General features: G+C 42.0%; 2 protein-coding genes across 27 annotated transcripts; one reads left to right on the top strand and one right to left on the bottom strand.

The window, feature by feature from the left end:
• Positions 1-14: 14 nt before the first annotated feature.
• Positions 15-10,712, top strand: LOC139636569 (E3 ubiquitin/ISG15 ligase TRIM25-like). Of its 26 annotated transcripts, XM_071504746.1 has the most exons (14): positions 15-866; positions 984-1,599; positions 2,091-2,186; positions 2,319-2,552; positions 3,241-3,409; positions 3,504-3,545; positions 3,641-3,724; positions 4,589-4,792; positions 6,917-6,952; positions 7,392-7,430; positions 7,735-7,770; positions 8,821-8,856; positions 9,155-9,190; positions 10,062-10,712. In XM_071504746.1, the coding sequence occupies exons 2-14, from the start codon at positions 1,003-1,005 to the stop codon at positions 10,205-10,207; spliced, it is 1,755 nt and encodes a 584-aa protein (XP_071360847.1). In that variant the 5' UTR covers positions 15-866; positions 984-1,002; the 3' UTR covers positions 10,208-10,712. The 26 variants fall into 26 exon arrangements, 25 of the variants coding, with proteins under 25 accessions (XP_071360847.1, XP_071360860.1, XP_071360849.1 ...); XM_071504759.1 differs by having other exon boundaries at positions 15-1,599; positions 3,504-3,524; positions 3,641-3,697; XM_071504748.1 differs by having other exon boundaries at positions 15-1,599; positions 3,504-3,524.
• Positions 10,543-20,131, bottom strand: dgke (diacylglycerol kinase, epsilon). The gene is made up of 11 exons (XM_071504774.1): positions 19,461-20,131; positions 18,788-18,947; positions 18,565-18,684; positions 18,333-18,476; positions 17,914-18,071; positions 17,275-17,323; positions 16,998-17,111; positions 16,751-16,822; positions 15,616-15,743; positions 15,325-15,436; positions 10,543-14,104 (listed from the first exon to the last, which is right to left on the bottom strand). Exons 1-11 carry the CDS (start codon positions 19,910-19,912, stop codon positions 13,883-13,885), a joined length of 1,731 nt encoding a protein of 576 aa, XP_071360875.1. The 5' UTR covers positions 19,913-20,131; the 3' UTR covers positions 10,543-13,882.
• Positions 20,132-21,530: the final 1,399 nt, after the last annotated feature.

Raw genomic sequence — 21,530 nt, 5'->3', positions numbered from 1 at the left:
AGTCTTCAATTTTTTTTTTTTTCACATTTAGTTTTTTCGCAGGCTCATGCTAAAATAAAAACAGTTCTGTTCCCTTTTATATGAATCATCTCTGAGATATACAAAAACATGTCTGCTGCATTTCCTGTTCTCAGGAGCGCAGTGGCCCCCACGGTTTTGAAATGGAGGAATATGGAGCAACCAGGGCTCCTCCTGGTCTGAATACTTAGTCAATGTGATGTTTCCGTTTTTCCCTCAGAATAAAATTGCAAAAAAATATAAAATTGTTTTCACTTGGTCGTTATGATGTAGTGAGTGAGGATTTATTTATTTATTTATTTTTTTAAATAACAAAATGTGAATAAGCTGAAGGGTTCCTTCTGAATGCACTGCACATAAATATATTGTCTATAGTGGGGTTAAAAGAGTCTGAGACTGATCATTTTACAGGGAAGCATAGCCGAAACCACAGGAGCTCTGTCTTTTATTTGGTGATTTTTTTTTTTTTTTTAAATCACTATGTCGTGGTTTTAAAATCGGGATTTTAGCAGCAGATTGGGTACAACTGCTGGTTAACGTGGTGTCAAATGGGCCGCCTTTCAGTCACTGAAGCCCTCAAGCGTCGTCCGACAGCGGAAGCAGAAACATGTAAATGAGAGCAGCTTTATTCCGAGTTCGGCTTTATCAAAATACAGGGAAGTAGGGAAGCGAACAGATACTAGGCCAGAAACCAGCTGACACTAACGCAAGGAACCCGGACGCGGTCCAGCCGCACAACAGGCTTTGACCCGTGGTCTTGTTTACAATGGACAGTGTGCGCGCCGTGGATTAGACGTGTACTGGAAAAATAAATGTATGGTGAGACGGTAGCGGCGTCGCGTCGATAAGTGAGTGAGCTCAGCTGCTTGAATTTTTACTGCTTTTCGGCTGCAGTAACCAGAAGGCGGCTGGCGTCCGAGGCCAACACGTACCCCACCAGATAAGTTTCGTTTCTCCCCTCGCAGCCTCGTCTGAACTCTCATCATGGCCGATGTGGAGGAGGCGCAGTTTTCGCTGATGAGTCTGGAGGATGAGCTGACCTGCAGCATCTGTCTGAGCACCTTTGAGTGTCCAGTGACCATCCCCTGCGGACACAACTTCTGCCAGGACTGTCTCCTGGCCACCTGGGAGGAGACCCAGAGCTGTCCTCAGTGCCGGACCCACATCCCGGCCAAACCGGAGCTGAAGAAAAACACGGTCCTGAGCACCGTCGTGGAGACTTTCAACTTGAGGTCGAGCAAGAGCGAGGTCAGCCTGTTGAAAGAGGAGAAAAAAGCCGAGGTGAAAGATGTCATCCGCTGTGATACGTGCATGGAAGCGGAGGCGTCCCAGACCTGCCTCACCTGCATGGCCTCTTACTGTGAGGAGCACCTGCGTCCTCACCGGGAAAACCCAGTGTTCCGACTCCACCAGCTGGGTGAACCTGTGGGTGACCTGTCGGAGCGCATCTGCCCGGACCACCACAAGCTGATGGAGCTGTTCTGCAGCCAGCATGGCCGTCCAATCTGCAGCCTCTGCCTCCAACATGTGCACAAAGGCTGCACCTTCACCTCCCCCGAGGAGCAGAGGAGCATGAAAGAGGTCTGTGCGAGTCATGGGTTTTGAGAAATAAAAGTATTCGCTTCCTCTTGTTTCATGTCCTTGTGCTAAACTGAGCCAAGGGGTCGCTGCCGCTGCTGCTGCTGCATAAAACAACAAAACACCAGCTTATCAGAAATGGACAAGTAGAGAGAAATCATCAACGTTCAAGACTTTTACACCAGACTGTTCCAACATACAGTCAATTTACACAAATCTTAAAATCCACCATTCATCAACATTAGTGCCGATGTTGCTTTGAGCAGGATCTTCAAATATCAACCACTGTTTGTTCACAAAGGAAGCATCCAAAGGCTCGATAGTAAAAGTAGATCAACAGTCAAGATCCCCACTGATCACGTCACAGAAGGCTATTACACTAGGCTGCTGTTCCAAATAGATTTCAGCAACATAGGAACATGTCAGCAGAGTATGTTGCGGGATTAAAAGCACTCTCTGTGTGTTGAAGCTGTTTTTTATATCTGTCTTTATAGTCAGAACTCAGAGACAAGTTGGGTCTGCTGGACGGGAAGATTGAGAAGACTGAGACCGTTATGTTTCAAATGAATGACTTGCGGAGCAACCTGATGGTAATCTTTACCCAATACATCTTATAAGAATAGGTAAAAAGGAAAGTGTGATGGCAATTACATAATGTCAGTTATATGTCTGCTGACTTGTCCCTGTGTTTGTCTACGGCTCCTCTCGTGGTCCTTGCCTAGGATGGAGCAGCCAAAAGAAAAGCAGCACTGGCAGCCGTGTATCAGCAGATGCGGGATATGTTGGCCCAAGAGGAGCATCAGGCCCAAAATGAGGTGGACCGTGAGCTGGAGGCTGGTCAGATGAAACTTCAGGAACTTATGAAGAGGTTAATTGACAACACTGCGCAGATGAGAAAAGCCAGAGAGGATATCGACAGTCTGCTGAGTCAGTCTGAGACCACGGCCTTCCTACAGGTGAACGATCACTGTCATGGAAAGACGAAGAAGGGGAGAAGGGAAAGGAGGGAAATTAATGTTTACCTCTTAAAGACAAGTGAGACAGAATAGACTGCAGACCAAGATAACAACTGATGTTGTCTTACTGTTGTAGACATGTGGAATAATATGTTTCTTTTTTAAAGGCGCCCTCTTTAAATAAATAGAGGAATTGGCCTGTATGTCATTTGCATGTACAGCGTGTCATGTTTCATCACCACAATTCAGATTAAAGCAAAATTGTTGAGCCGCAACAATTTGTTGATTAGTTGATCAAGAGAAAATTAAGTGACACTAGGGCTTACAGATATTGCAACTGTGATATGAGCCAGTTTTTAAGTTGGAATGGTCATTTTTGTTTTTCATTTTCATTGAAAAAATTTTTTTTTTTTTTTTGGTGGGTCTAGTACCAAACAAACATGTTCCTTTACTTTTGGAGAATATCATTTGTAGGCCAGAACGTCTCATTCATGGTTTGTTGAGACACGTTTTACCTTTTATCAAAAGAAACTGCATTTCAACATTTCTGACTTTGGCGATAGTGTCAGAAAGAAGGTGAACAATAGATTCTGCTATCCCCTACACCTACTACAGCCATGTCTTGCACGACTTGGAAAAAAAACCACATCCCTTTAAGAAATAATATCTTTCCGCTTGTTCCTCCCAGGCTTCATTTGAGCTGCCGACGGTTGTGAAGTTTGAGCCTTATGTGCCCTGGATTCACCTGGACTCCATGAAGGTGACAGCAACACAGGCCTTTGCTGCTGCACTGAAGGAACACCTGACAGAGACCCTTCAGCAGCCTGTTGAGGCCAGACTACCGATCATTAAGCCAGGTGAATGTTTAGGTGATTTCTCAGTGGGAGGTTTTACAATTGGTGGCGCATTGTGAAAGTATAACAGAGCCAATCATGTCCAATTTTGTTGCAGAACTCAACATCGATGCATCTGGTGAGTTTGTGTCATGTGGGTGTAAGTATGGGCATGCTTGTGTGTGTGTGTGTGTGTGTGAAGGGCAAATTATAAAGGGCTATACACTGTAAATACAGTCCTTTTACCATTCACAGGTGAAAAAACAGCTCCTGTCTCAGGACCTGCAAGTACCGGGAGTACCGGGAGTACTGGGAGTACTGGCTCTCAGCCAGAATCTGGTACCTTCATCTCTGTGTTTGTCATTCTTTATGAATTTAATTTTAAAAACAATTGAATTAATTAACTTCATAATTTGAACGATATGTGTGTGATGATGTGTATGATCAACATTCACACAAGTGTCTACACATGGCTTTGAAAGAAAGCTTTTTACTAGTCACTGGTGCAGACTGAATCTTTGAGGATAAAATACCTTCACAGCACCTACAGGCTTTGAGTGAACAAGAGGGTAAAAAGAAAGTGTAAAACAATTTGACAAGCATTTTGTGACACAAGAGATGAGGTGGTCCACTTCATTGTGCCTCCAATAATTAATATGGCAACTAATATTGGATTTGCGTGTGTTTCTGTGTTTGTGTTGTGTCAAGGTGTTTGTTTCTGATTTGAGATGGTGGTATTGGATGTGAATTGGATGGCATTATTCCCAAAAAAACTGTGTTCGGGTTGAAAAAAGTGACATGGGGTCCAGCTGTCTTTGAACAAAGATGGTATTTTAGTTAAGGGTTTTAATTTCCTCTGTGGACATGTGTCATATGTGAGGAGGTTGATCCAGTGATTATTATTGAATAATTTGATTTCTAGTTCAATGGATTTGTTTTCTTGGTGGTCAAGGCAGAGAAATGAGGAAACATTTTTTAAAGGTGGACCGTTGGTTTGTAAAATGTCTCCCAGTAAACACAGAAGTTCACTGTTAAATGAGCAACTCATTTAACAGTGAATACACTAAATAGCTTAAGGAGAGTGTGCTTACTATTTAAACGGCAGCTATTCTGCATGCTTGACAGCTGGACGATGATTTCTTGTCACTGAGTGCGATCCTCCACTGTACAAGACGCCTTCTCATTTTATCCTCTCTGTTTCAGAACCACCGGAGCCTCCAGAGCAGAAAAGACCACCCAGGTCCCACAGTCCAGGCCCTCCTCCTATTCAGCCATACTTCCAGCCAGTCCCTGTACCTCTGTTTTCCTTTATGGGCTCACAGCCAGACTGGAATTCATCACAGTATGCACGCAGCACGGCACCACATTTTAATAGAGCTCCTCCCTTCAAGGCGGGACCAAAGACACGTAAGTAAGATAAAAAACTGCAATCAAATTTCAGAAAAGTCTTGCTAGAGTCACTCCTGTCATCTGGCTCATTTGGTGTAAGCTGGTCGTCCGAGCTGTCTTAAATCAGTCTTTTTTTCATCTTGACCCTCTGATGAAGTCAAATATGTTTAATGTTATTGTATTTTTTTAGCCTTGGCTCATGCAAATGGTGACGTTCAATGACATGAACACTGCTGACTTCTCCAGAAACAAACAGGAAGCAGGAAACTGAGTTGTCAGTGGGCAGGGAGCAGACTCTGGGGAGGCGCAAGAATGCGAGACATCTGATGTAAATACCGAAGTGAATGGAGGGTAATTGAACACATGGAAAAGAATTTCAAAATAAAACAGGAAGTTGTAAATACAAAGTCCGAACAGTCATTTTAGGGACGTAGCATGACTATTGTAGTGTTGAATTCCTAATTTAATGTAATCTTTTTATAATAATAATGATGATGATAATAATAATAATAATAATTTATAAAAATTATTTTCTTCATTCTTTATGGTCACAACATATTGTTTCCGTGTTGTCACATTGCAGGACTGCAATGTCAGGTAAGGCAAATGAAATTGAACATGTCAGGCTACAGCTTTTTTATGCCCCTGTGCCATGTCTCATGGACACAATATCTCAGTATCTCAGCCTTGATAGAACTACTTCGAATCTGGCACAAGCATTCACTTGGACTCAAGGATGAACTGATTAGAGTTTGGTGGTCAAAGGTCAAGGTCGTGGTGACCTCACAAAACGCAGTTTTGGCCTTGTGAACACAATATCTCTGTACTGCCTCGAAGGACCATAGACTGAATATAAAAATAGCCGTGGACTCTGGGTCTAAAAAGTGAAGCAAATGTGGAAGTGGCTTAAACCTGTATTCTATCTAATGATCATCAGTGGGCGACTCCATTGGTTGCAAAAATAAGTCTGATTATATTGAAGTCTATGGAAAAATACTACTTCTCACTTGATTTATTACCTCAGTAAACGTTTTCCTAATCAGTTTATGGTCTCAATCGCTGGTTTCAAGTCTTCTTCAATACAATTTGATGTTCATGTTTTAAATTATGGTCCCATTTAGAGGAAAATAGACCATAAAGCAGGGTGCATTAGGGCAGGGCTACCATGTGATTGACAGACTGTACCACACACAGCGACCTGCCTGACAATCAGAGTACAGAGCAGGTCAGATCCACCCCTCACTCCTCCTCAGCTCCACCTTCTCCTCCAAATATGGTTTCTTCTGGTTTAAAAAAACCAAGATGGCGACGGCCACGTTGCAAACTCAAGGCTTCAAAACGGCAGTTCACAAACCAATGGGTGACGTCACAGTGGGTTGCCACATGACCTGGACACAAGAATGAACTGATTTGACTTTGGTGGTCAGTGTGACTTCACAAAACATTTTTTAGCCATTACTCAAGACTTCACACAGCAATTATGACAACAATAACCTTAAACTAGTCTGAGTGGTGGAGGCATACAACCGTGAGCTGGTAATTCCAGTTGCTGCTTGATACAGTCATTTTCTGTGACTCATCTACAAGACGGGTGTAATTTACTGTAAGGCTGTGTGGAGTTTGTTGCTATGTTTGCAAATCAAATCACCGTTCACTTCATTACTCTTGATCAGCTTGACAAGCGCTGCATTGAACGAGCAAATAGGCTCTGGAATGTTTTGGCAAAGTAGTCTTGAAAGTTTATGTTCATTTACCAAAGGAGTATTAGAGGTGTGGTTTTGTTGAGTGATGTGTCAGCAGAGAGCTGAGGGAAACTGCGATAACTCAAAATAATTATCTGGTGGTTCATCACTATGTGTGACAACTAGTTCACACAGCGATCAGATCCATTGTTATGATATAAATGTTGATTATAGCAGCTTTAAGGTTTCTGGTCACGAACTGAATGTGAAAGTCATCAGGAGTCATGTCAGTATCAAACTTTATTTTAATGCAGATATGTGAAATTGTATAAAATATCTCACTTTGGATCAAAACGTTGGATGTACAAATGATGTACAGATGATCTGCAATTTTTATGCAAAACAAATGTGTGTCATGTATTCAAATGTGCGTTGCTTTTTTCATTTTTCTCTTACACAGACAAGAAAAGTGACTCCAGTCACCAGCCCCCCCACCGTGAGTCATTTACCCTCACATTGTTTTGCAAACTGAACTGGAAGCATCTTTTACATTTGTACAAGCATTTGTGATACTTGATCCTGTGGGTTTTGTACCACCTGTAATGCGCTCCAGCTGTGAGGGCAGGGTGAGTTTGATGTGTTGTTGTTCTGACTTGCTCAGATTTGTGATTCTGGCTTTAAGAGCAACTTCAATATTCAGTGATAACTACACATTCAGGTGTTACACTAAGGACAAACTATTAAAGAAACCTCTCTGTATATTTTCCTTCAGAGGAAGGGAGGATTTACCCTCACTAACCAGCACTGCCGTTCAAAGAGCTTCACTGCAACCTCAAAGAAGCATGAAGCATTAAAATGTTTTGTATTCTCAAGTAAAATAATTGTGTCATGTATTGTGTGTGTAAATGTTTGTTCGTTTTCATTTTTCTCTTAAGCAGACAAGAAAAGTGACTCCAGTCACCAGCCCCCCCACCGTGAGTCATTTACCCTCACATTGTTTAGCAAACTTTATTTTGAAATGTTATGATGAATGAATATATTTTCTTTTTGGTCATGCACACACACCACTAGCGTTAAATGCAATCATGTTTATGTTATGCAATTATATTTATTCTAATCTATTGAGCATTTTATGCCTTTTATCATTTACTGTGTGCTAAGGGGTCCTTGAGTGCCTTGAAAAGTGCCTATAAATAAAATTTATTATTATTATTATTATTATTATTATTATTATATAAAACAAATGTGTGTTGCTGTTTTCATCTTTCTCTTGTACAGACAAGAAAAGTGACTCCAGTCACCAGCCCCCCCACCGTGAGTCATTTACCTTCTCATTGTTTGCCAAACTTTTGAACTCTCATTTGATGACCATATCTTCTCTTGGTCATGCACACTTATCACCGGGCGTGACATAACAGCATCTTAATCAGACATGGATTCACTGTTTTTATAATTTTCACTCACTACAATCTGACAAATGAGGAGACAGGGCTAGTTTGAGGTGCGTTGTTATAATGGAAATGTTCTGGGTTTCCCAGATTAGTATGTTTAGCTTGCTTGGGTTACAGTGTATCATGGATGTAGCACCTGGCTGAGTTGCAGCAGTAACAAGCACTGCATTGAACAGAGAAATAGGCTCTCCATTTTTATGCAAAGTGGTATTGAGAGATAATGTCCATTTACTAAATGAGTGCTGAATCAGGCTGTGGTTTCTTTGGCCGATGTGAGGGGAGCTGCAGTATCACGATAATTATCTGGTAGTTCATCACTATGAGTGACACCGAGGGCTCTGATTTAACACTCCAAAGCACAAGGTGCATTTAGGGCTTGTCCATATCACTTTTGCTATTTTAACATTGGAAAAAAAACAGTCGCTTTGCCAGGAGCATGGTTCAAAAGGGTTGTACTTAGTCTCTTCATTAATCATGGAGTGTTTTTGATGTCACATGCAGTAAGCCAATCAGAGTGCCATCTCCCATTCCCTTTAAAAGCCAGGTGCACTTGCACCTTGACACATTGTTATAATCATGGTGCAGAGTTAGAGTTAGATTCTGTCTGTGGTGAGCTGAGCACATATTGTGACTGACCAGTGAGCCCAGTCCCAACACACACAGCAGCAGCTCTGTGTGTCCTGAGTGCTGAGAGAATACATTTCTGGCTCATTATGAAACTGGACAAATTTAGTGCAGGCAGTGAATTGGATTTACAGATAATGTAGAGATAATAAACTGACCAACACTGCTGTTTAAAGAGCATCGATGCAACCTCAAAGAAGCATGAAGCATTAGAATGTTTTGTATTCTCAAGTAAAATAATTGTCATGTATTGTGTGTGTAAATGTGTTTTCATTTTTCTCTTACACAGACAAGAAAAGTGACTCCAGTCACCAGCCCCCCCACCGTGAGTCATTTACCCTCACTTTTTTTAGCAAACTTTATTTTGAAATGTTATGATGAATGAATATATTTTCTTTTTGGTCATGCACACACACCACTAGCGTTAAATGCAATCATGTTTATGTTATGCAATTATATTTATTCTAATCTATTTAGTATTTGCCTTTGCCTTTTTATATGCCTTTTATCATTTACTGTGTGTGGTAAGGGGTCCTTGAGTGCCTTGAAAGGTACCTATAAATAAAATGTATTATTATTATAAAACAAATGTGTGTTGCTATTTTCATTTTTCTCTTATACAGACAAGAAAAGTGACTCCAGTCACCAGCCCCCCCACAGTGAGTCATTTCCCCTCATATTGTTTTGCAAATTCATGTTATTTCATGAATATATATTCTTTTGGTCATGCACACTTACCAACGGACTAGGTAGATGTATTTCTCAGCCTTTGTTGATATAACAGCATCTTAACCAGACATGGATTTAATGATTTTATAATGTTCACTCACTACAATCTGACCAATAAGATGACGAGCGGCTCTGTTGTTTAGTTCCATTCAGTTTTTGTTTTGTGCTCCAATTAAACTTTTAAAAGTCGTCTACCACACGACATTAAACATCGTCTCTGAATTTTCACTTGTCTATGCGAAATGTTAAGACTGGCCAGATACATCTGTGTTCAGAACTGGAAGCATCTTTTACATTTGTACAAGCATTTGTGTTACTTAATCCTTTAGGTTATGTTCCACCTGTAATGAGCTCCAGCTGTGAGGGCAGGGCGAGTTTGATGTGTTGTTGTTCTGACCTCCTCAGATTTAAATGTCGTATTATTTTAGTTTGCCCAGTAGTGACCATGTGGCACCTGCCTCTCTCCAGCCCTCGCTAGAACAACAGTGGAGTTATGGACTGAAATTCACAGGGAACAGCTGTTGCACTTGTCATAACCCTGCACTACCTGAATTACCTGTTACCTGTGCCAACATGTTGGCAAACTTTTAAAGGCGTTTGGCGAGTTGCATTTGTGACTCTGGCTTTAAGAGCAACTTCAATATTCAGTGATAACTACACATTCAGGTGTTCCCACTGCTTCAGCTTGACAGAACTCACTTCACTTTGAGCGAATACACTTCCAATCAGGTTGGCGAGTGGTTTAAAGTCTTACACTAAGGACAAACTATTAAAGAAACCTCTCTGTATATTTTCCTTCAGAGGACGACAAAAAGAAACCCGGAGCTCCAGGTGGAACTAAACCAGGCTCAGCACGACCTCATGTCGCGAAGAAAGATAATCCGAAAAGCCATCCTCCTTCAGAAAAATCAACTAAACCCCATCCACGGCCAAAGAAAAATAATTAGTCCTGAAACAATGAGGGACTGTGAAGATATGGGCATAAAAAAAAAAAAAATCATCAGTATACATGCATGCACACACCTAGCCTTTGGCACTTACTTACATTACTTCAAATAATAGGTACTATGGAGATGTATGATTGTTGCATGATGACATGACAATTGTATTTTTTAAATTGTAAATGATTAATAGGGTGTGGTAGCAGCTGTTTGGAAATGAACACATCATCCAACGTTCAGCTCTCTGAGCTCAGTGTTTGTAACATTGGTAAATGATTAACACATCCCAGTATAATGACACGGCTTTAAATATAACTTCATGAAAACACAGAGACGTGAGGTTTATATATGAAAATATTTATGGGAATGTCTTCAAATTCAAAAGGTTGCTTCATTACATTCAATTCAATCAGTTTTCACTTGAGCAAATTCACCAAAACCCTCTTTACTACCATTTTTGTAAACAGCACAATTTACATGATTGTTACCAATAAAAGCTTATTTTCTCCCACACACGGTTTCTCTGTATTTTCCTCTGTGTTTCGCACAGGTCACATCAGGCTTCTTCTTAGGACCATGTTGTATGAAATCATCATGTTTCCTGCACATTCTCATCAGCCTTCAGGGTTCTCTTATTTTTACACATATTTGACAGCAAAAAAGTAAGTAAGCATATTCAAATATATATTAATAATAATGAAAGCATTTTGGTACACACAACATAGTGAAAGGTGAGGACCAACTAGGTTTTAAACGCAGAGGCCCAGTGACGATGACGCCAATCAGATAGCAATGTGACAGTTTCACTCGCTCTTGCCAAACTGAGTCTACAGAACACAGTTGTGTATCTGCCAAGGTTTAACAGGTAATAAACTGACAGCTATGAACTGCGAGCCTTCAAAACAACCTATAACATATCAGTCATGTGCCTCCACCTCACACAATAAAATAAGTAAGAGTTATTAGCCGCACTAGCAACCCTCTGTGTAGACTCTATATTTGTTGGATGGTTTTAAGAGACCACTTGGCTTTTATCAAATCCTTATCACAACTGAGGTAAAAAAAAAAAGAAAAGAAAAAAGTGACAGCGGTGCCATGTTACATAACTTGCAAGGGTTATCCGTGTTTTTCAGCTCTCAGCTTTTCAGACACAGTCGTATATTGTCGACTTTCCTCAGTTCTGTGCTGCTTTCATCAGATTTTTGAGTTGGTTTCTAAGGAGAATAACTCCATAGACATGTTTTATATATTATCAGCTTGTAAAGTTTATATGTCAAATATATGAGCAAACAAAACCTATACACTACCAGCAGATGAGGAGTTACATTGGCATTAATTCCATGTCATATTTCTACCAAATGACAAATATCTCTTTAGATGTTTTGGTCTTTACCATCTCATGGCTCTGAGCTAGCACACAGCTACTCTGCGCTGTTATAATTCTGTCTGGATTCATTACTGTGAGCAACCAATTTCACATTACACATAAAAATCTAAAATTATTTATTAGTGCAGCTTCATATTGCACTGATATAGGCTAGACATTTAGCATGTTGCTGTATTAGGCTCATATTTAGCATGTTAGCATGCTATCTAGCATTAGTCTCAAACCACAGCTGAGGCTGAGAGGAACTGGGTCAGTAGTTTTTGGAGTATTATGTCCTGAACTGAACTGTTTGACAAGCACAAATAAAAAATTACTCAATACTTTACAAAATCATCAGGCGTCTCTGTATCAAACTGCATAACAATCAGTCCTGCAATTACTGAGGTATTTCCCTCTGAAACAGTGTCTTGAACTAGAGCCTTGCTGCTAACGTGGCTAACAACCTCACAATAAACCCCAGGTACATTTAAGAAAATTCAGTGCAACGCAACACAAGACAAACAGGTCTGGTAAACATGGGTGAGAAGGTAAAAGGTCAAACACGTGTCCTTGAGCAAGAGGACATTCACCAAATAAACAGAGGGTGGTGCCCAAGGAGGTGCATATTCCAAAAGCATAGGCATCACGCGGCGAAGAAACTGATCCCTGTTCAGCCTTATGAGCAGCAGGTTGGCTTCAGGTTCACTGGAAACATAAACTAACATTTTACAGACTTTTCTCATATGGCTGTGAGCAACATGGCATTCCGCAATAAACAGGACCACCTCAAATGACAAAATTAATTTCCCTACAAGAAGGTTGTTTCACAAACAGATGATCTCTTACACACATTATATGTAGAATGCAGGACAGACACAACCAATAAAACTCAACAGGTATGTCAGTCACGCAAACACTACACATAAAAGTATACACATGTGATTGTATTAATAATTAACTGTAGAGGTTTGAGGAAAAGACAACTCAGCCTGGCCTGTCTGCAGAAAATACTGTCTTTAGTTGCCACCTTGTGGGGACTGCGTGGTAAAACACAAATGCAAGAATAATGTAAAATAACAATAACACACAGCATAATCTCATCAGCAGTTATCACTATCAGCTGTAACATTAAAAGTCAGCATTATGGTTTCATGTTTGTAACCTGTGTCCTAAGCAGTGTAAGTTATTAATCAGCATAAGTGCCAAAACAGTGCAACACAAAATATGTCAACAGGAGGAAAGAAAAGGGGGAAATACAAAAAGGATCCTCTGGCAGTACTTTCAAAATAAAACCTCAACAGGCCTGTTTCCTGTGGCTCTTACAGCAAAGTTCAATTTAGCCTCAAGAGTCCAGCAGTTTGGCGAGCTACGTGAAACAGTGCATCATGAAGTAAACAAACCAACATAGATCAATGTCCAGTGATTGACAAGCACGTTACAGGTGTAATAACAGAGCCCTGGCTCCATAGAGACCTTTTGGCCTAAACACACATTTCAAAGCCTTCCTTTGGATGAAAAATGCAGGAGACACTAGAAAACGGTCCGCATTGATGAGGAGGCCGGAAGTGAAATTTAAGATATTTTGTGCGGTTTAACTTTTTACGCAGCACCCACTGTCTCGCAGAATATGTGTTTTGCTGCAAGGTGTTTTGTGCTTATTGTGTAATGCAATTTCATTAATGGACAATAAAGCTTTGCATGTACTGTTAGTGAAATGTCCACTTGACACTCAACAGAACAGTACTGTGTTACAACATCACCACCTGCTGCTGGTCTAGACATGGCTTTGAGGGGGTTTTGTCAATTGAACCTGGGCAACGTGTTAAAAAATGGCTCACTGATACGTGGCAGGGCTGCACTAGGCATTCAATTGTAAATAAAGTATAATAAATACATTATAGTTTACTATAGATATCTATGGCACAAGGGATCAGTGCAAATAAACAGCAATCTTTCTCCATAACAATAACCTCCTCCTGACTGTCCCGCCTGTGGAGGGGGAGCTGCCTGAGCTCTGGGTTACAATACATGTGGAGTGTGGAGGTAAAAGACCGAAGAACAACTCACACCAGCCCAATGACAAACTAACCTGTCTAACCCCTGCAATCTCTCAGAAAAGCTCTGAAATATGATCACGAAAGGATTATGACATCTATTCTCACCAACATGATTTGAGGATAAAGTGTGTTAAGAAATCTTAGAGGACGACGACTAAGTGCCAATCGCAAAAGAGGGATTAATCTAGACTGGGCTGAAGAAAGAAGACAGAAACCTAAGATAAGAAGAGCTTCAGATCACATGATGTCTGGGGTGGGTCATGCACGAGCGGAGGCTGGCCCTGGGGGCCTGGGCGAGTCGTGAGGGGTGGGGCTCTCTGTCTCGGAGGCACTGGATTCGTCGTCGTCATCGTCTGTCTGCTCCGTGCTGTGATACAGCATGAAGGCCTGGGTCTTATGGGTGATGGTGATGGTGCAGGGGCCCTGGGCCCATGGCTCCCCGTCCACCTGCATGGGCATCTTGGAGCTCTTGAGAACCAGCTGGAGAGATGTGACATGCAGTATCATCAAGTGTCTCGCCAATGATATCAGCCATTACCTCTGCATTTCTCCCTCATGTGACAATCCTGCTCTCTATTTGACTTGCAAAAGCGGGATGCACTTCTGTTTCCATGGCTACAATTATATACAACTTTAACCACTCTTTACAACAACAACAACAATAATAATAATAATAATAAAAAGAATCTTTTTTGTATAGCACCTTTCCTACAAGAAATACAGCTCAAAGTGCTTTACAATAAAGAAATTATATGCATTAAGTGCTTCACATGAAAAAGATAAAAACATGTTAAAAACATTAATGTAAAATGAGATGGAATAATAAAAAATAACAAAAAAATTGAAAAAAAAAAACATTAAAATTACTATAAATAAGAATACATAGAATGCATAAAACTAAGTAAGAAGCTTTTTCCTTATATTATCTGACGTTGTCAGAGCTCCATCAATGAATCTAAATTAGGGATTAGACCATTCATACTATATATTATAATTACTAATTTACATAAAGCACAACAGCACAGTTACTCACACACGTCTCATAAAAGACATACATTTGCATGGGTTTACATACACCATCACGATAGGAAAAAATTTTTTCCAGACTTATTTGTAATATTTCACAGATGCGTATCCTTATGTAAATGCCAACAAATGCATTGTTTGGTTGGTTCGCAGCAATGTTCCTGATACCATTATGAACCAAACTACTTATTTTAATACCTGTTAACTTAGTGCCTCCACCTTTTCCACGTTATACTGGCTGTGGTTGTTATGGTTATGCTAACTCGCCCCTCTCCTTGCCACCAACATCGTATTCACAGTAAAAATGTTGGATGGCAGCATTAACTGCTCACTTCCTCTGCTTTGAAAGCACTTTTTAATGAGTGTATGAGGTTGGATTTTTTCCTTAAAGGGCTTAAAATTACAACAAGCAAAGTATATGAGCACATGCAAGAGCTGGGTGGTGGGTGCTTAATCAGATTAGTTCAAATTGGATTCTCAAGTAATGGCAGTGAAAACTAATTTCAGCCCCTCATTGTCTTTCTCCATACCCACTTACTGAGGTAAACAGGAAGCACTACAGCAGGACTGTGTGTGTGTGTGTGTGTGTGTGTGTGTGTGTGTGTGTGTGTGTGTGTGTGTGTGTGTGTGTGTGTGTGTGTGTGTGTGTGTGTGTGTGTGAGAGATCGCCTCACCCTGACAGTGTGGGCCTGTCCCAGTCGTACAGGGTTGGCCAGCTTGACTTGGATCTGTGCACAGTGGAAGGAGCCAAAAACACCCACCACCTCCAGCAGGCCATCGTCCAGTCTGCAGGGTGAGACCAAACACAACGCTGCTGCACACCGTTAGTTGCCATGGTAACCTGGAGCACTAGATACAAACTCTTCGGTGGCAGGACATTAGAGATTAACTTAACATTTTCATGAGTAAAAAGTGATTCTCACAGTAATAATTATCTGTGATTGTCCTGCAGGTGCAGGTCTTACCGTGTCGGGGGGCAAGGCTCATCCCCCATACCCTCCCAGAGTCTGCAGCCTCCACCCCAGTAGCCAATATTACAAACTATGATCCCCTCCAGACTGGGCAGCAGCACCCTCTCCCCATCCAACTCCAACTGTGGTAGGAACACACACACACACGCACGCACGCACGGACACACACACACACACACACACACTTATTTTCTGAACAGACCCAATGCGGTAACTGGCCCGGAGACTACAGCCTGACAGATGGTGGATTCTTGAGGACAATACTGGTATTTTCAGAACAAGAGTCTGGATTCAATTAGCCTAGCTTAGCTTAGTTTAGTTTAGCTTCGTATAAAGCCTGTCTTCCACCAAAGTTCAAAATTACTTCCTCAGTACCTCAATGCTGATGTGTAATAGTGAGAAGTTGTGGTTTTATGGGGCGAGGTTGGTGTATTTTTGAACTGGAGCTAACTCTTAGCTGTAGGCTAGCTGTTCCCCCCTCTGCTTCCCCGTCTTTATGCTAACCTTTACCCTTTACCCTTTACCCTTTACCCTTACCTTTACCCAGAGAGGCAATCATTTTCATTACGGCTGAACAATTAATCAAAATATTATCCAAATCACAGGAGCTGCAATTTTTTTGGATGCATGTAAAATGTGTCACAACATACCATAAATGAAGCATTGTTGATTCTACAGAGATGCCCCGGCCTATAAATCATATTCTCCAGATGAAAGGGAACATGCTTGTTTGGTACAAGCCCCAGCAAAAATGACATAATCATCATTTGTAAATTTTTTCAGTGAAAATGAAATACAACAATGCATGCATGTAACAAACTTATACTGCAAATCACAATATCTGTCAAAATAATCGCAATATGATTTTTTTTGCATATTGTTTAGCCATAATTATAAACTTCAAAAAGGTCATTGTTATTTATGAGTGGGCCCAGACAGAATGTAAAAAACTCTATTTGCACTGAAATTAGTGTAAATTATTATTTTTTAACCAAGCAAGTCAAACAACAACAAATTCAGTCCAGGGCAGACATCAGTGATTCTGAAATACCACAAATAGTGAAAACGTTGGCTTGATTCCTTCACAGAATTAGCATGAAGCTTCAGCACATGAACAAAGCTGCTGTACCTCAATCCTCTTATCCAGATCCTTACATTCCTGCACTAAACAGTCTTTGGTGCCATACAGGAAATATACCGCCTGGAGAAAAGAGAAAGGCAGACATTAACTCCAGCACTTTGTTTCTCTGATGTTTCTGACCAAAAGGACACAGACGGGTAACATATTCAGAGGCCAGGCCTTTGTCATAATATTCAAATTCATATGCAGGAAAAATTTGCACATGATTCATGCGTTCAAATGAAGTGGCTCAGACCTTGTTGATGATGCGGCTGGAGAAGAAGGAGGGCGTTTTCTCGCGGTGTGTGTGGAAGTTCAGTGCCATCAGAGCGTCTGGCCCCACAGAGAAGTAGTTGTTCATAGACAGAACCTGAGGAGGAGACAGTATGTGTTATATCTCCCACTAAGTGTTTCAGTGGGCCAGTTGTCATCGGTTGCACCGTAGACCTCTACACACAAAGCCTGAATGACATTAAGATAAAATACTGACAAGTAAAAAGAAGACTCTAAGATTCATCAGAGCTCTAACTCACCTTTGGTTTACGAAAGTAGAGTCCTTTTGAGGCCACCTGCACTTTCCATCTGAAAATCATGATGTAGATAATAAGCAGGAGCAAAAGGAACACAATGATAATATAGAAATATAGAGGCCGTGAGCCCATGCCCCCCAATGCAAACCTGAGCCCTCAGAAAGGTTTGATGAGGCAGTAAAAAGAAAGTCGGTAAAAAAATTATTTTTTTGTGTTTATTTGGTTAAGAGTTAAGTTGTATTTTCTATAACTTCTGCTTCCCTAGGTCTAACTGCTGATTTAAAGCCCCCTCAACACTAACACAAATACAGTTCTGGGGCGGTAGTGAAATTTAAATATACTTCATTTAAAAATACCGTGAACTTCCCATTGTACCCAAAACACTGAAATTTCAAGGAAAAAAAAAAAAAAAAGAAGGTAAAATGACTCCAGTGTCCTAAATGTTAGCTACAAAAACAACCATGAATAAACACAAACAAATTCTGGGTGCCCACAAGAGACTTTTGCAGATCTGATAATGCCAGCAGCAGTTTCCTCTGTGGCTTTTGACTGAAGAACACTGCACATCAAACACATCTGAAACATAACAAATTATAAGATGATGAAATAATATCACACTGCGGAACACTGTTATAGCCCCACCTGTCCATTTTGACCACCTCTGCATCGAGGATGTTACGGAGAACCTGTTCCACAGGGATCTCTCCAGCGTAGCCTGCACCCCAGCCCAACGTGTTGGAAAGATCATTTCCTGTCCCGAGTGGCAGGATGGTCACCCTGGGAATAAACTGGTCTTGGCCCTGACAGAGGAGAATTAAGAGCAGCGGGTATGTTATCGACTTTGCAAAGACAAGTGGTGGCACAGAGGTGTGGACAATGAGTCTGTCCCATATACGCACACTTGTAGTAATGAATACCTCACATGAGCAGCCACTTGAATATTAGCCAATACTGAAAATGCGGATGTTGGGACAGACCCAAAAAAAGAAAGAGGTAATGCAACATTGCAAATAAAAATAAATCTAAATCCCCCTCATTGCACACAGACAGCCCCGTCTCACCTTTAGCTTCATGGTATCGATGGCATCCAGCACCCAGCCCACCGTGCCGTCACCTCCACACACCAGCACCCGCACGCTCCCAGGGGGCAGGAGAGTGCATAGCTGGAGGGCTTTGGAAGGACTCAGCTCAGACAGGTCAAACACCTGGAGGAAAGAGGAGAGGAAAGACCGGTTTCAGTCATGTTTTGTGCAGAACAAAATTCAGTGTTACTGAGGCAAGCTGCAGACTGACCTGCACTGGGTTGAGGAGGGTGCGAAATTCTCCCAGCAGAGCCTCCCCCATGTTGTTACCACTGCGTGTGTTAGCCAAGACCAATACCGGAGTCCAGCCACTGCCGCAAGAAGATGCCAGCTACAGAAACACAAGCGCACAACAGCAACATTTCTTATGACAGCTCTGGAACATCACATAGAACACACTGCGAGTCCTAACAGCCCCGACATATCTTCAGCACCTTGCTGTACTCGTCCGGGTGCCTGCGGCGGAGTTTGTTGACACGGTAGAGGTAGTGAGGAGGGATGATCAGGCTGTGGAACTCGCCCAAGTCACACTGGTCAGCATCCGCCAGGCTGTCCATGCAGTCGTCGTGCACTGTGGTCTGACACCACACACACCTGAGGGGGAGAGAGAGGGACACCACCCTATTAGAGAAGGAAGAAAATACACAGAAGCAGGCGCTTCTGTGACCCTAGCTAGAGAGGTACTGGTCTGTCTCTGACACTGACCTCTGACCTGTGTAGGTGGGAGGAGTAAAAGGGTCATTTAGGATTAGTGGAGTAATTTATCCGACAGTGTGAGATTATACCAGCTTGTGCCTGCAAAACCGGACAGCAGCAGCAGTCCATTAGAGTAAATTAAAGACAGATTAAAATGAAAGGTCCTTGTGCAGCATTGTGATGTGTACACCAGCAGCCTTTCATGCAGGCAACTGGGTTATTGTTTCTATTGTACTTTACAGGTATATCAATGTGTAGGTAACCATCTATGCATTGGAGCTCGTCAGGCTGCAAAAACACCAAAACCACATCTTTTTACGCACAAACGCAGCTTCAGAACTGCTGCACACATACTGAAGTATGTCTGCGCACATGTGGCTGCAGCTGCAGCTGCAGCTCCCCCAACGCTACCTGAAGTCGCAGAGCTTCGGCTGGGTTCCACACTGCTGTTTGCACACTGCACAGTAACTAGCGAGGGGGACATTTCCGCGGACCCAGCGGTGCTCCATGGCTCCATCGGGGCCGGAGGGGGCCATGATTTCCTTGCACGGCAGGCTCCGGTCGGCCCGGCGCAGGCACTGCTCGTCGGCGCACACGCTGCAGCAGTCGCAGAAAGCCCCTTGCAGGATGTGCTGCGAGCACACGCAGCAGTAGGTTGGCTTGTTGAAGAGGTCCGTGTAGTGCCAGCCGTGCTTGCTCTTGCGAAAGAAATCCTTCATGTGCGTTTTCCGCTTGGAGCGCTGGGCGCTGCACCACAGCGTGATGATGACCGGGACGATGACGGCCAGAGAGGTCCAGAACAGCAGCGTCCACTCCTCCCGGGAGCCGCAGTCGTCCTGCAACTCGTCCCCCTCCTTGTACATCGCTGCTGGACGCTGGTGCTAATGTGCGGAAATCAGTAGAAAGGGGAGAGTGTAAACAACAGTGACTGCACACAGGACGAGCTCCACGTCTCCCCTGCGACTCGCATGTTCACAGACACCAGCAGGACGCTGCCACTAATCTGAACTCAGATCTGACCATTTTATAAACGACCAGCTGTAAACAAGGGGGCGACGGTGTGACGTTGAACCCACGACCTACCTCGCTAACTTAGCTTCAGCGGAGAGTATTTAGATGTTAAGATAAGTCACCGAGGCGCATGCGCACAACTGTGATCCGCAGTGCACATACAGGAGCAGTGGAAAATGTACTCAAATCCTTCCAAACCTTTCACTTAAGCTATGCCTCACAATAATACATTCTCCATTACAAGTAGAGGTCCCGCGTTCAAAATTGTATTGAATGAAATCAAATATGTATGAGCAACAAAATGTGCATCAAGTCTCAAACGTGTAGGCCTAGTACAAGAAAGGGCCTCTGTCAGTGGTGGAAGAGGTACTCAGGTCAAGTCCAACTTAAATAAAAGTGCAAAAATATTAGATACAAAATGTACAATACAAAAATCACAAGTAAAAGGCCTATTTGTTTTGCAGTAAAATGTCCCTTGTGACTGAAATATTATTATATATTTTATTTTATTACTGATGTGTTAGTTTGTAAGCAGAAATGTATTGTTGTGGCATGTTGAGGTGCAGTTAGTCTAAACCAAAGATAGGTGGTTTGGTCCAGTGGTTCCCATCCTAGAGGTCGGACCCATTAAAAGCATCACAAGATAAATCTGAGGGGTCATGAGATCATTAAGGGGGCAGAAGAGAAGAAAACTGGATAATTTGATAACTTTGTAAAATGTGCAATATTCCCTCTGACATGTTGTGCAGCAGAAGTTTAAAGCAGCATGAAATTGAAATACAAGTACATCAAAATTATACTTAAGTACAGTAACTATAACTTTAGTAACTGTATAAGTTACTTTCCACCACTGCTTCAAGGGCAAATGCACTTACACCTTGTCAAGGGTATTTGTTTAACATGGTCAGCAACTGCTGGTGGTTACTTTCTCTCTGAGGAGCAAAAGGCAAGGGGCCCAAACGTGGTCAGCGAACACGGAAGTACTCGCAGGCTAAATCACACTTTTTATATCATCTCTGATCTTGAGCGTTTGATGTGCGCGCTGCTCCTCCACAGCACGCATGCGCGGTGAGCTGCATCGCGACCTCAATAATCACACGAGGGAACAAAAGCTTTCTATGCCTCAGGAATTAATCAAAGCAAAAAATGATTATTAAAATCCGCATGGTGCTGGAGACACGTGTTTAATCCACTAGGGATAGGAAAAGCGGAAACGGAAAGAATGACGCGCAATGACGTCTTCCCTCGGATGTCACTGGCAGCCCGCCAATCCGTTTTTGAAATGCATAAATAAATCATGAGATGAAATAATTTTGGCAGGGAAATGTTTAATCAAACAAAGAAACCCTGATATCAAAATAATATTGATATTTTAAAATGAGTAAAGGTCGTTGTAGAGTTTGGCTGCTAGTGTGGTAACCTACTCACCAGTAGTGTTTTAATTGTTAAAAGTGTCATAGGGGTAATTCA

Source organism: Trachinotus anak, unplaced genomic scaffold, assembly GCF_046630095.1.
Source record: "Trachinotus anak isolate AG129_WGS33_773 ecotype Australia unplaced genomic scaffold, CSIRO_AGI_Tana_v1 ptg000019l, whole genome shotgun sequence".
In the NCBI taxonomy this organism is placed as follows: domain Eukaryota; kingdom Metazoa; phylum Chordata; class Actinopteri; order Carangiformes; family Carangidae; genus Trachinotus; species Trachinotus anak.
This window is presented reverse-complemented; position numbering and strand designations above follow the sequence as displayed.

Coding starts and splice junctions, on each gene's coding strand:
- LOC139636569 (XM_071504746.1), top strand. CDS start 1,003: ATGGCCGATGTGGAGGAGGCGCAGTTTTCGCTGATGAGTCTGGAGGAT. Junction 1,600..2,090: donor AGCAGAGGAGCATGAAAGAG/GTCTGTGCGAGT, acceptor CTGTCTTTATAG/TCAGAACTCAGAGACAAGTT. Junction 7,771..8,820: donor CAGTCACCAGCCCCCCCACC/GTGAGTCATTTA, acceptor TCTCTTACACAG/ACAAGAAAAGTGACTCCAGT.
- dgke (XM_071504774.1), bottom strand. CDS start 19,912: ATGTACAAGGAGGGGGACGAGTTGCAGGACGACTGCGGCTCCCGGGAG. Junction 18,948..19,460: donor CCGAAGCTCTGCGACTTCAG/GTAGCGTTGGGG, acceptor TCTCCCCCTCAG/GTGTGTGTGGTGTCAGACCA. Junction 15,437..15,615: donor GAGCCTTGCCCCCCGACACG/GTAAGACCTGCA, acceptor CTCACCCTGCAG/ACTGGACGATGGCCTGCTGG.